At 42.0% G+C, this 15048-nt stretch overlaps 1 protein-coding gene and 1 long non-coding RNA gene across 3 annotated transcripts in view; one reads left to right on the top strand and one right to left on the bottom strand.

The window, feature by feature from the left end:
• The window catches only part of ZNF512B (zinc finger protein 512B), a 103747-nt gene extending 94316 nt beyond the window's left edge, over positions 1-9431 (top strand). Inside the window, exons 18-19 of one of the 2 annotated variants that reach the window (XM_042465691.1) lie at positions 6388-6467; positions 9195-9431. In XM_042465691.1, the coding sequence (XP_042321625.1) occupies positions 6388-6422 (35 nt within the window). In that variant the 3' untranslated portion in view covers positions 6423-6467; positions 9195-9431. Of the gene's footprint in view, positions 1-1888; positions 5118-6387; positions 6468-9194 lie in introns of those variants that run through there. The other variant, XM_042465690.1, reaches the window with a different exon arrangement.
• The window catches only part of LOC121929789, a 66327-nt gene that overhangs the window by 27218 nt on the left and 24061 nt on the right, over positions 1-15048 (bottom strand). The gene's annotated exons all lie outside the window — the stretch shown is intronic.

Genomic DNA, 15048 nt, shown 5'->3' with positions numbered 1-15048 from the left:
TATTTTTGTGACAGACCTCAGTCCTGGAAGTGCATCAATCTTGTATAAATTGGCACAGTCATAGGAATTGCTAGACAAACTGCTAGACCAACTGGCAGGTGTGGCATTCAGTTCCATCTTCTGGGAACAAAGCCATCCTACCCTTCAGGATTTAGACCACACTTCAAAGGCGTTAGCTAGGATGCTGATTCTTGTCTTTTGTTGTAGGTTTGGCACTTTTGGTAACTCCTTAAAAATTGAGGCTGAAACCCAAAGTGGAGTCACTAGCCCATCATAGAGCATAGCCATCCTTGAGAAGAGTGAGATAAGCAGAAGCACCCATGGTTTTATTTAGAAGCCAATAAAGAGTAAGGCTCTCTGCATGGCACCTCCACATTTTTAGGGTGACTCAAGGCACCACTTCAAGTGCTATAGCTCCATCTTATGGAATCCTGGGATTTGTAGTTTTACAAGGTCTTTAGCCACCTCTGCCCATGAGTGCTACTGGTTGCTCACAGAACTACAAATCCCAGGATTCTGTAGGATGGAACCATGGCAGTTGAAGTGGTGTCAAACTGCATTATTTATACAGTACTGATGCACCCACAGAGGTACAAAAATTGTCTCGGTAGAAAAACCTCATGTTATTAATAGTGGAATTGACATCTTTGCTTTTTCTGTAGCATGAACGTTTCTTGACAGACCCTGGGCCAGTCCAGGAAACTGATTTGGACTTGTAGCCCTCAGCATTGGAAGTAGGCATGTATCACTGAGGGATCCCCATTTCCTATGAGTGGGTACTACATGCAGAAGCAGATTGGAGAGAATCAGGAACAGCAACAACTTAACAAGACCAGACTGTCTTTGTGAATCCTCCAGTTTCAGCTCTTCCTTCAGCTGTGACATTGGGACAACTACTGTCTGTCTGCTTTGCCTACCTCACAAGGCTGTTGTAGGATAAAAGAGTAGAGAATCTTAGGGCTACCTGAAGGAAAGATATGATATAAGCATGTAAAACTGTCTTTTTCCCAACCCTATGCCCTTCAGATGTGTTGGTGTACAGATTCCACCTTCCCCATCCATCTACAGCCATGCTGACTGGGAGAGTGATGGGTGTTGTAGTCTAAGATAGCAGGAAGGTGCTCATTTGGGGAAGGCTGATCAGAAATAGTTTTTTGTGGGGTTTTTGGGCTACTTGGCCATGTTCTAGAAGAGTTAATTCCTGGAAAATAGCCCAAAAAACCCACAAAAAACTATGGATGCCAGCCATGAAAGCTTTTGACTTCACACTGATCTGAAATGCTTCTTGTAACAGTTCTGTGTAACAGTATTGCCAGACTTAACACTGTTTTACAGTTGTAATTTAATGGTGGATTTAACCTTAGTGCTGTAAGGCGCTAACTTGACCAGCGGTAATTTGCGTGAAATTAAGGATAGTTTATAACTGTAGTAAACTACTGTTTACTACTGTAGTAAACAGCTGCAGGAGTGATAGTTTACTGCTATTTCCCTGGCATGTGTGTAAAAGATAGCATGAGCAGTTTGGGTGGGTACATACATCTGTCTTGCTGTGTTTAAAAAAATGGATAGAGCATCTGTTTCAAGGGTGGCATTCAAAGGTGGAATATTATGTGATAGCCATGCTGAGGTTGTCATACTTTATGACTCACTGGAAAAGATAATGGTGGGGAAAGTGGAAAGCGGTAGGAAAAGACCACATTACAAGCCGATTGAGTCAATCAAGGAAGCCACAGCTGCACTGAGTTTGCAAGACCTGAGCAAAGCAGTTGGTGATGGAGGCTGCTGCAAGTTGATATGGTGAACTTAAATGCATTCATAGGGTTGCAATAAGTTGAGGCTGTCTTGGTGAGGAAATAACAACACCACACAATGTTTTTTTTCTTTTCAGCATATAGGCAAAGGAAAGATTGCAGCAGCAGTTTAATCCTAGCAGAAACAGCAGGCATCAGATGGAGAGAAGGGATCTCTGGCTGGATCTGGTGAGGGGGGAAATCCTTGCTCTTAGAAGGATAGGTGTGAACGTACCCCTTTTGCTCATTACTCCTAAGCCTGTTAAAGCAACTATTGTATATGCTCACATATACGTTTAGAAATTGAAGTCAAAAAATCTACCCACAAAACCTGGTTTGACTTATCCACAGGTCAGTGTACCTTAAATCTTATTTTTAAAAAAGGAGCCATCCCTTTCTCTGAGTAGAGTAGGAAAAGGGGAGAGTTTAGTCCACCCTGAGAGAATCTAAAAGAAGCAACAACTGCCTCATCTCCTTCCATTGCAGTGCTGCTTCTGGCCTTTTTGAATGTCTGGGTGGGAAAATATCAGCATGCTTTGGTGTCATTTTTCTTTCCTTCATCCACTACATCCTTATGTGCCCCTAGGTTTTACCCTTGACTTATACATAGGTTATATTGAAATCCATAATTTTGGTCCCTAAACTTCCTCTTGGCTTTACATGAGGTTGACTAATAGTCAAGTATATATGTTACATTCACATAACTGTTTTCCCACCAAGTGGTAATGTTTCTCTGTCACTTCAGAAGGGCAGTTTGCATTGTGATCATTGGTCAAAATGAATTCTTTGTAAAAAAAAACAACAACAACAATGAACTGAGATGCCAAATCAGTGTTGCATAGCTAAATCTTGACATCCAGATTGTGCTACACAAACCTCGTGTTTAATGGCAGGACTACACAAATGACTGAACACCTGAATGCACAACCAAATGCACAGTTGACTGTAATCCCAAGCATGCATGCTTATCTTGTGCACATGTACACCTCATGTGCATCACACATGCATCTTCCTTTATGACAAAATGACTGAAATCTTCCATTATTACAGCAAAATATAAATATCCTCTGGAGGAGTTACATTTATGCAACTACTTTGGTAAATAACAATGGTGCAATTTCTGTAGATTAGTGGTCAGCATGCATGGCTGGCAACCCACTGTATAAATGCAATGGCAATACAATGTGCATTCACACGTTATTTTGTTTACTTTAATGTTCTGCTACATGCACAACAGTATCACATATGCAACTGTGCATATTCCACTGTCAGCTGGATAGGACCATTACTGATTGTTCAAAGAAATCACTCCACATGCATAGCACAAATGTGTATTCTTATGTATGCTGCTGGCAGATTATCATCCTATCTGCACAACTCTGCTTCTGCTACCATGAACTGAATGTGGGCATCCCACATTGGACAAAAAGGCTGCAGCCTCTTGAGTAGGGAATTTAGGCATGCATAAGACACCAGCAGGATTCCAGCCATAGTGTTGAACTTTTCTAGCCACTCAGTTTCATAAGTATCTCCCAAAAAGTCATCCAGGTGTTGCAGGAAATTGTACTGATCTTTAAAACACGTATAGATCTTTACTCCAAGACGATCTTGGAATCAACTAATTAACACACACATATACTCTCACATACTTCTATATAAAATATGGTAAGAACGAAATGGGGATATTATATGCTTCCAACAACACATTTCCACTTTAGCAGAAACGTCAGTGAAAACAGTTGTTGGAATCTACACAGAGTTTTTCGGGTATGTTTGACAATCAGGGTCTCCAATGGGTTAAGTGCTTGAATCATATTTGCATGGTCAACAAATCATGAAAATGATGTGCCTAAAATGAGCCGCTTGTCCTAGTCCTGGGCAAAGTGATGCTGAGCCTGAAAAAAACATCAAACTCGATGAGCTTTGGTCGACCTAACTCTGCCTAGGATTAATCTTCCAGTTGCAAGCATATGCTTAATGCGGTGGAAAAAAAACATGCTGTGGCAATAAAACAAGCACTGGTCAAAATCTTTGAATCATAGAGTTGAAAGAGTTTGACCAGTGCTTTCTTTATCACCACAGAAGGGGGGGGTTGTACATGGGTGGGCTTTACTGGGGGGAAATAGCACAGTTTGATGGTCTGACCTTGTGTTGAAGACAAGGTTGATGTAAACCTGTGTCTACAAATTGAGCGTTATGAGTCAAGTACAGGGAAATTAATCCTTGTGGCTACTGTAGTTCTCCATGGAAACCCAACTTCACAGAGACAAAAAGGTCTGAATCCTGGTGCTGGTCCTCAATTAGAGTAGACCCATTGTGTCAATGGGACATATCTGTGTGATGACTCTCTGTTGGACAGTTGATTCAGTGAGTCTGCTGTAGTTGAGACTGGCCTATAGAATTCAGAACAAAGTCTTTTTCCTAGATGTTCAGCTCTACAGACAATCGTCCTCCTTGAGAATCCCAGTGGAATGGGCAGATGGAGCAGCTAGTCCACTGGAATGAATGGGGAGCTTCTTTCAAGGAGCTGGAATTGATGGTGGTCTCACAGCCTCAAATGGGTGGAGGATGTGTTCTACTATAAGCTGCAGTTAGAGGCAAATCCCCTTCGTTTCAGTGTGCCAACTGAGTGTGGGCATGTGGCTTTTTTTGGACTACAATTCCCTGAATCCCCGGCCTGTGAATTCTGGGCATTCTAGTCCAAGGAAAAGACCACTTTCCCAAACAAATGACACCTTCTGCCCCCTTCCCCCGTTTCTTTCTTTGTGGTACCTTTCCAAATAGTTGGTTTTGTTTTTGGTTTTTGGTTTCTTTTAAATGCCAGACATTAATGCATACATGTATTTTGAAAAATAAAAAAAAAAAGATTTCCAGTCTATCACTTGTAACCATATATAAATAAATATATATATAAATATATATTAAAAAGTGTTTATTTGCAAAAAAAAAACTCAACAAAAAAATCAAAAAAATCAAAATGTTTTAACTGTAAACTATCTTATACACTCCTGATTTGTGACGATCTGTCTTTTTGGTAATCATTGATAAAAATAATTCCTCAGCGCTTGAGTACTGTAATAAATAATTATTAATATCAGCACCACTGAAACCCTTGAAGGGAGAAATCTATGTACTGTATGTATTTAAAAAAAACCCACAGCTGTATCAAATAAATGTTTATTGCCTTTTTTGTACTTTGGCATCAGTGTCTGTATTACAAAAAAAATTGTCTGCAAAATGACCATGTATGCTTCCATTCTGCTCCAGAATTCTTTCTGCATTCTGATGTTTTGACAGTAAAACGTGGCATCACACATTAGAGATGTAATTCACAACGCATGTGCTATGTTTTGCATTTTCTGCCAGCAAAGGATTTTATGTGCATAAGTATTATTTTCTGGATGCAAAATGTATTTTTTCTGTAAAGTCGAAGGCTTTCATGGCCGGCATCCATAGTTTTTTGTGGGTTTTTCGGGCTATGTGACCATGTTCCAGAAAAGTTTCTTCCTGACGTTTCGCCAGCATCTGAAGTTCCAGACCATGGCAACCATTACCGTGTCAGGATGCACAGGGAAGCCATTGACATCCACAAACACCTGGACAATTTCAACCAGAAAGAAGAAACCCTTAAAGTGAACAAAATTAGTCCTGAGGAATAGCAAAATAAGGACTCAGCAAATGCAAATAGAAACCATTCAGAGTCAGGGGCTTTCCTAAGCAGATAATGATCACCAGTTAGCAGACATTAATCCTCTTTTGCATTAGCCTCCCAGCCTGAGGCTATCCATTGGCACAGAACAAGACACATGCAAATCACTCCTGCATTCCCAGGCTCACACAGTATATATACACCCAATTTTTCCAGGCAAAGCATTCTCTGAAGATGCCAGCCACAGATGCTGGTGAAACGTCAGGAAGAAACTTTTCTGGAACATGGCCACATAGCCCAAAAACCCCACAAAAATATGGGGTTTCTGTACAAAATGACCAATTGTGAATTTTGTATAGAATATGTTCACAACTAGCATTTTCTGTGCATAATTTTTTTCCTGTACAGGCAATGCTGTTTCCTGTCTCCAAAATACTAAGGTTTTTTTTTTTTTGCACAAAATAACCATGTGTGAATTTTGCCTATAATACAGTAAGTCCTCAGTTGCACAGAAATACTGCAGTCAGCCCTCTTTATCCACGATTTTTTTATCCACAGATTCAAGCATCCATGGCTTGAAAATATTCAAAAATTATAAATTCCAAATAGCAAACCTTGATTTTCCATTTTATGTTAGAGACATCATTTTCCTTTCCCATTATATTTAATGGGAATTGAGCATCCACAGATTTTGTTATCCATGTAGGGTCCTGGAATCAAACCTCAGCAGATAACAAGGGCCCATTGTATTTTGGGAAAATGTTCCTTCCTGTGCAGAAAATGCTGTTTTCTTCACAAAATGGCCACATGCTGTGTAGAATAGGTCCCCAGTTGTGAAGATGCTCAGTCTAGGATACTACTTATTGGGGGTTTTCAGCACTCGAGAAACATGTTTTTGACCATTTTACAAATATTTTTGAATTTTCTTTCCTTTCCAACTATGCATAGATGTCAACCAGCTCAGCTCCTGGTGTGCAACTTAATAATTGGACCTCAAAGGAATGTAATGTTCACGATCCTCCATTCAGGTAGTGTAGCATACATCATTTGCATGCAGAGTTATGTGCTAATTCTGCCGTGTGACCATGTTGAATGGAAATGTTGAACAATTGAATGCACAACCAAATGCTTCAACAAGTGCTGAACTAAAAATGCAAATGGATTTACATTCATACGCACAATGTATGAAGTTGCATTCACAATTCCATGGACTGAATGCAGAAGTTACATGTTCCGCAGGGGAGCTCATACATGCTCAAGACACCAAACAGGATTATGCAACAATCACTTAAGGAAGGTCAACATTGGCTGGAATACTCCAGGCTCCCTGGGTTTGCTGTGGGTTTTTGGCTCTTGCAGTGAATGCCAGACACATGGCTTCCCACATAGTTCCCATTCATTGACCAGCTGAGGTCAAAACAAGGTGCCCAGCCATGCTATCAATGCTGGGCAACTTGCATTTGCCGTGGCAGTATCAAGCGGCTTGCAGGGGCCATGAGTGAAGGCAGCTGCCACGGTGACTGCAAAACCGTTCAAAAAGTGCGGCAAAAGGTGTTATTTAAGTGCAGGTTACGGGGAGGAATCCTCAACCAGGTAGGAGCATCATGAAGACAGTCTGCAGCCAATTCAGGGGTTTGGCCTGCATCATTTAAATAGGACAGAGCAAGCCCAAGAAGAATTTGGGGAAATTTGTCCATGTAGAAAAGCCCTCAAACTGAAATAGGGCCAAGGTTGTCCTGGTTGTCTGAAATAGGGTCAAGATTGTCCTGGAGGTCCTATGGTCCTGTCCTATGCTTACAATCAACAAATGTCCAAAGAGACAAATTTTGGTAGGGCAAGTGGCTACGAGTAAGTCAATCCAGTCCAGGCCATGCACAGGTAATCCAAGAGGTTCATAGAAGATGAAAATAGGTGCAGGGTTTCATCTGGCCCAGAAGTCATTACATGAAGTCAATAACCTGGATAACTAAAGCCAAAAAGGATATGGCAGACATTAAACACCATCAGCCCAGAGGTCTACAACCCCTCAAATACACAAGCGCCAAGAGCACTGCCAGTTGGAGACTCTGAATGATTGCAAGCAGCAAGGAGTCCCAGAAGTTGCAGTGAGATTTATAGGTGGCTGACTCTGGACACCAAGTGCATGATTGGTTGCTGTTTCTCATTTAGCAAATGTTGATTCTAATGAAGCTGCTACTTCTTTCCTCCCCAGACTTCAGAGGATGGGAATAACTCTTCAGCATCCAGCAACTTCTACTGAGGAGAGTCCCTCAGCTGCTTCAGTTCCTCAGTTCTCAGATTCAGGGAGGAAGCTGCTTTCTTGAGGCAGAAACCTGTCACAATCCAATCCCTTTGCATCAGATTCCTCAGAATTCAGAGGGTGAGGTATGAGGTGGAGCTGGAAGCATCAGCTGCTTCAACTAGCTCTTGGCCCCCAACTATGGCCTACTAGCACCTTCCAGGGGCAGTACACATCACAGGGCATCTGTTTGCAACATTTCATGGAGTCATTCTAGATTATGAGAAGGAACCATGCAGCCCAGGGGCCATATTTGCCCCTAGACCCTCCCCATATATTTTTGCAAAATGGAGAGAACTGTGTGCCTCTTGAAGAGAGGAGTGATGTTCTCCCAAATATCCTGCATGTTTTCTTCAAATCCTTGGATCCTCTTTTTCAAAGACGAGCTAATGCAGCCCCCAGAGTATATGAGAAGGTGGAAACTGGACCGCGGACCTTCCAAGGTCGCACAGCCCTGCTTTAAGAGAGCTGCTACACAACCTGGAACATCTAGTATATGCCTAATGAAGCTAGTGGAGCACTGAAAGTTTGCATCGTGTATTTTGTGCATTTTGGTTGGGCCAATAAAGGTATTACTGTTTTGTAGACTTTGGATGTTATTGTATATTGCTTAGGGTGTGCCATTCAACAGTCATAAATGCACATTGTGAGGTTTGATTTTGTTTGCTTGCTTTAATTAGATGTTTTTGAACAACTAGTAAAGCAAAAGGGGGTTATTTTTGGATGAATCCTTGGAGAAAGGATCTCAAGTGAAATAATAGTACTATTCTGTTCTGTTTTGGTCAGGCCTCACCTGGAAGACTGTGTCCAGTTGTGGGCAACACAATTCAAAAATTGTATATTTAGCTTGAAGAAGAGAAGGCTGGGGTGTGTTTAGCTTGAAGAAGAGAAGGCTGAGGTGATGTGATAGCCCTGTTTAAGTATTTGAGGGGTGTCATATTGAGGATGGAGCAAGCTTTTTTTCTGCTGCTCCAGAGAATAGGACACGGAGCAATGGATTCAAACTAAAGGAAAAGAGATTCCAGCTCAACATTAGGAAGAACTTCCTGACAGTAAGAGCTGTTAATTAGCTTACTTGCTGTTCACCGCTATGATCTTTGGAATAGCGGTATATAAATAAAACAAATTAATTATTAATTTGACAGTGGAATATACTCCCTTGGAGGATGGTAGCATCTCCATCTTTGGAGGCTTTTAAACAGAGGCTGGATGGTCATCTGTCGGGGGTGCTTTGTGAGTTCCTGCATGGCAGGGGGCTGGGCTGGCTGGTCCTTGGGGTATCTTCCAACTCTATGATTATATGATGCAAATATATATGGGATCTCTGAAGTTTTGAACTGGATGTAGAGCACAGACAAAACTATTGGCATGCCTCTCTGGTTGCAGATTCCATGTGTCAGTTGCCCTCCTCTCCCTCTCTCTGCTTTTAATCCTTCTGTGTTTACATTGTTGGTAGGAGAACAAGCAGCACTTGAGAGACAAATTGACAAGGCTTCCCTGTCTGCTCCCAACAGCCACAGCCTGACAGCTGCCTTAAAAGCCTGCAGTTGTAAAACCAAAGCTGTTCCATTGAATGAACATGGCCCACCAGGGAACAGCTCGCTGGAGCTGAACGACAGAGCCGAGGCCTGGAAGCATCAGGTGGGAAGCCAGCTCTGGGAAGGAACAGAAAGGAACAAGAGCATGAAGAGTGTGGGACTCCTGGGAGGCAATGTTCCTGTCCTTTGCAAGAAAGAGGCGTGGATGCCACAGAAGAACATGCATCTGTCTTCCAAGAGCTTGTTTGTCTGTCCAATTACACCGCTGGGAAGCTTGCCAACCTGGCAAACGCTGCTCAGAGCTTTTCGGGCACAGCTGAAGAAAACACCAACACCCAGCAATATGAGAACAAGAGAAAACAATGGGGATTTTTTTAGGCCTTGAGGTATATAACCCTGCCATAATATTCTCTAGTGGGGAAGCTGCAAGAGAATAGGAACTCATGCAGAGAGAGGTGAAAATAAAACAGAATGCACTATTATGTTCATCAACATACCCATTGACACGGCATGAGAAAGGGAAACTCTGTGATGCAGTGCCCTACAGATGTACTGAACTATAACTCCCATCATCCTCAGACAGCAAGGTCTGCAAGTGTGCCAGCTGAAGATGATGAAAGTTGTAGTCTGTCATATCACAGGATGGCTCCTTTGTCAAATCACTCGACTGACTTCATTTTTCAATATGAAAAGGAAGGGAAGACTTGGCCAGGCAGCGGGGGAATATATCCAAGAAAACTGAAAGGAAAACAACTCTGCCAGTGAGACCTACAGTGTTAGAAACCAAAGTTTTATATTTTTATGAAAGGGGATCCTGATACCATTTTAAAAAAAATACTGATACAAACAAGAAGCTTTATGCTTACTTGATTTACTTGCAATTTATGTGTCAATTTTTGCAATGGCCCATGTATTAATAGGAACTCCCCTGACTGTCCTTGTCACTCTTCTATTTTTACTTGACATGAGAGGTTCTCCCTCTGTTACCATTGCCTGTTTTATTAAAAATAACAGCTTGCTTAAGACCACCCAGCAAGTTGACCGCTGAAGTGAAATATGAGTTACTTCCAAACTAGAATCCTTTAGTGCTGCAGAAATATTGCTTTTCCACAGTTATGTAGAAGTGTAATGAAAACAGTGGTTCTCCTACAGTTCTCCCCATAGTCAAGAGCCTTCTTTTGGGGTCTCAAATAAATCCCATTGATTTAAGATCCTCTGCACTGACCATTCTGCCCTATTTATTCTTCTCTGCTCAGCAAAATTAGGAGCCTGTTGATTAATACATCCACACTGCTTAAATAATACAGTATGACACCGCTTTAACTGCTATGGAATTCTGGGAATTGTAGTGTGTTGTGGCCCCAGAGCGAAGCTCCGCTCCAAGGTCACAACAAACTACAAATCCCAGTATTCCATACCGTAGAGCCAGGGCAGTTAAAGCACTGTCAAACTGGGTTATTTCTGCAGTATGGATGAACCCACAGTTCTTTTCCTCTCCAGTTTTCTCCAGACTGCAGAAATAACCCAACGTGTAACTGGAGCTTGTAACTTACCATCCCTTCCTCAAGGTTTCAGCACCAACTGGGTCAGATCAGTAATCCACAGGGGTTACAACTGCATGTTGCAAAAGCTCACCATTCCCGTGACTTATTTGTGGTGGAGATTTTTATAAATTACAGGTTATTTTGTGAACATAGATTTCTTTTCATACAATTCCTTTCAAGCCACTGGGTGGAGCTGCAGTTGCACAGCATCTCCTGTCAGGCACTGCAAACAAAACGTTTTAGAGGCCATTGAAATGGATTGCTAAAAATAACAGTTTAAAACATACCATTTCATAAATAGTGCAAAAGCTAAGGAGATTGTACATGAATATCCCCAACAGGATAGACACACATTTAACTGTCAATGACGGATCTTATCGCACTGTCCCATGGTCAGGCCATAGGCAGCCCATATGCAACCTGGGCTTGTCCTGTACCTTTTCAAGAACGAGAAAATCCCATTCTTGTAAAGCCATGGGATAAGCCCATGTTATATATGGGCTACATATTGGCTGCCTATGGCCTGACCACAGGACAGTGCAGTAAGATCCATCATTGATGGTTAAACATGCATCTATCCCATTGGAGATATTCATGTGCAAATCTCCTTCTTTGGAGGCTTTTATACCGAAGCTGGATGGCCATCTGTTGGAGGTGCTTTGATTGTCAGTTGGCATGGCAGAGGGTTGGACTGGATGGCCCTTGAGGTCTCTTCCAGCTCTATGATTCTATTAATTTTCCATGCATACAGGCAGGCAGACACACTGGCATACATTTAGTGGATTTGTACATTTTGTTTACTGGATGTGTACATTTTGTTAGCTACATTTATGTGGCTATCCATCAACATGCCCTATCTGAGTGGCATGCTGAACATTGAACATTTGCATGGAAAATGTACAAACCTAATTCCACAAAGGTGATAAGGCTGTGGTATGATGAACTGACAGTGAAGCTGGACAGTGACAAAAGCTAATAGGAAGAGAATCAACCCATTTGAAATTTGGTGTTGGAGAAGAGTTTCCATGGACTGCTAAAATGGCACCGAAATAGGTCCTAGAACAAAGTTTGGTTAGAGCGTAACCAAAGTTAGGATTGTCCATGCCGTTGTATTTTCCATCACCAGCTATGGATGTGAGAGCTGGACAATGAAGGATGAGAATGGAAAGAAAATCAACCCATTTGGCATGTGGTGTTGGAGAAGAGTTCTACAGATACAGTGGACTGCTAAAAAGACAAATAAATGGTTCTTAGCTTGAACTCTCCCTAGAAGCCAGGATGGCTACATTGAGACTGTCATACTTTGGCCACATCATGCAAAGACATGACTTTCTAGAAAAGAAAATGCTTGGTAAGATAGAAGGTAGTAGGAAAAGAGAAAAACCCCATTCTAGATGGATGAACTCCATCAAGGAAGCCATGGCCCTGAGTCTGCAAGTCCTGAGCAGGACAGCTGAGGATAGGGTGACTTGGATGTCTCTCATCCATAGAGTTCCCATAAGTTGAAGGCAACCTGAAGGTAAATAACAGCAACAGTTAACTGGCAGAAGATGATGCCTAGGGCAGTTCATCTGTAGGGAAAGCAGCTGTCATTCTGGTGTATACAAACTGACAAAATGGCCATGAGGGCAAAACAAATGCAATTATTCTTTCCAATGCAAATCTCCCCCTTTTCTTGGCTGAATCATTTTCCAAAAGAAAGGTACAACAAAATCCAAAGTTCACAAAACAGAGGTTCTTTACAGACCCCCCAAAAAGGGCAGTCTGCCGGCGTCGCTGGTTGCTGCGTCCGGGAACCGCAGCGGCCAAACCACACGATTCCCAGACGCAGTAAAAAGAACCCGCAAAAAGCGGGTTCTTTTTGTGCCGCAAAAATGATGCCACAAGGCGCCAATGGCACACTCACGGCATCATTTCTGATGCGCGATGTGCGGACACTATGCATCCGCGACGTCAAAATGGCAGCGCCTATGTAGAACAGGTGCCACCATTTTGTACGTACTCGGCGCGCACTAGGGTTAGGGGTGTCCGGAAAGGATGCCCCTTTCTAACCCTAGTACTCGCCGAGCACATACTACAGTGCCTGTTTGTAACAGGCCAGAGATACCTTTTTGAGCCAACAAAAAAGCATAAATTACATCATGCAAGCTTTCAAAGCTTCCACTGGCTTCTTCATCAGGCAAAAGATCATACAGGAGGAGCAAAGTGACATGTTAGATGTATCGGATATTACTTTTGTTGTAGTTGTGTTTGTCTGGAGGGAACTCAATGTAGGCAGAGGCCACTCTCCTTCTTGGTCAGGTGAGGACATCTTTTGCCTGAGGAAGAAGCCAGTGGAGCTTCCAAAGCTTGCATGATGTATTTTGTGCTTTTTAATTGGCCCCAAAAATGTATTGCTGTTTTGAGGATTTTGGTATTTGTTATACTTTGCTGCATGGCCAGTATAGCTACCCCTGAATAACATATATACCTCTAATAACATAGCTACCTACAACATAGCGCTTTAATTTTGTTGCTGAAATTATTTACATTCAAAGGCAATGCAATATTTGGCTGTAAAATCACAATGCAGTAAGTAGTATGACATAAAAGGAAAATGGGAAGCAGATACCAGGTAAGAACAGCTACTGCAGGTTCCATCTTGAATGACAGAAGCTCTAGAGATGGGTTATCTAAATTGCAGGGGATCCCAAGAGGACACCCATAAACTGAATCCAATGGGGAAATTAATTTAGCTCAATAGGAGGCAGCGAGAGGGCTTCGATAATATAAGGCCAAGATGTTAAGCCTTTGTATACCAGTTCCAAACCCAGAGAACTCCAGAAGCAGGTTCCAAGTAGTTTAGTTTATTATAAAAGGGAATCAAAGCACATGCTAAACCCACTTTCTCTCTCACACATACAGAATGGATAGGGCAATTCAAGTTCCTAAGGCTTCAGCCTTTATAAAGAAACAAAAATATTTAAATATCAAAAATGTCAAAGCAAGCCTGTTGGGGTCTAGTCTTTAAAACAGCAAAGTAGCAGAAAATGTGTCTGAACTATGCTTCTCTAAGAACTGAGGCTGAGTCAAAAACAACAAACACAAGTAGCTTGCATTTTTTAAACAAAAGTTTACTAATGGCTTTATCTACATATACATAGAGGCTATATCCTAGCCTGACCGAGGAATAGTTCAGGTAAACAAACTCTTTTCTCACCACTTTCAAAGAATGCTGGAGAGGAGGAAGATGGGGGGAAACCAACAATGCGGGGGGGGGGGTTGTGTGTAAGTGAGCTCTTCCCAAAGGAGGAGTGACCCGAATCACTTGCCTTGCGCAAATGGGATGATGCAAGAGGGGGAGACAGCAGGATTGCATCTATCTATCTAAGGGGGGGGGGGGGAGGAAGAAGAGATGCAAAAAATCTTCCAGCAAGAACAACCATGTGAAGGCAGAGAAAGATAGCGACTTGCATGGTTGTAAATAGGCACTACTAACCGATCCTCAGCGTAGGTCCAATTGTGGCGTTACCACAATGAAGATGGCTCAGTAGCTGCCTGCAGTTCATGGGGAAGCCAGCTACTGGAGGTGTCCAATTGAAATCAAACAGAGATTCTAGCCAGTTTCTAATAGATTGAATTGCTATTGTCTAGCCAGGTATATTTATGGCAAGAAATGTGTCCTGGGCAGTGTTTCAGGAGTTAAATGGTTTATCCAGGAGTTACTTTCCCAGAAGAAGAAAATGGAATGAGATAGCAGAACATGGACAATTGGCGCGAACATCCTAAAATTAAAAGAGTTTAATTCCTAGAAGGAAAGTCCCGCTGTCTGTTGTATGCAAGCAATCACCACCATCCAATCCTTAGTGAAGGGGTTTATGCTGGTTTTCATCCTGGGTGAACCATCTTGGTTAAGTGCTACGGCTTTCCCATGCTGAGCCACCTGGATTTACTCATATAGCAGTCTGTTTCCCTGCCTAAAATATCCCTTGTTGATATAATTTTATATAAACCGACAAGGGGCTACTGGAGCTGGATGCTAGAGTACAATAACTGCTAGGATTTGCTATTTTAACCCTTATTAATGGTTAGTGCAGCGTTTTACATGTAGTTGTTTTTTTATGAGACAATTGTTTTAATTTGCATTTTTATGATCATTGGTTTTGATGCAACCTTTTGAATCACAGTGAGCCCTTGGTATCATTTCTAGGTTTGGTTCCAAGACTTACATTGATACCAAAATCCATGC

This window comes from Sceloporus undulatus, chromosome 4 (assembly GCF_019175285.1).
Source record: "Sceloporus undulatus isolate JIND9_A2432 ecotype Alabama chromosome 4, SceUnd_v1.1, whole genome shotgun sequence".
Taxonomy (NCBI): Eukaryota; Metazoa; Chordata; class Lepidosauria; order Squamata; family Phrynosomatidae; genus Sceloporus; species Sceloporus undulatus.
This window is presented reverse-complemented; position numbering and strand designations above follow the sequence as displayed.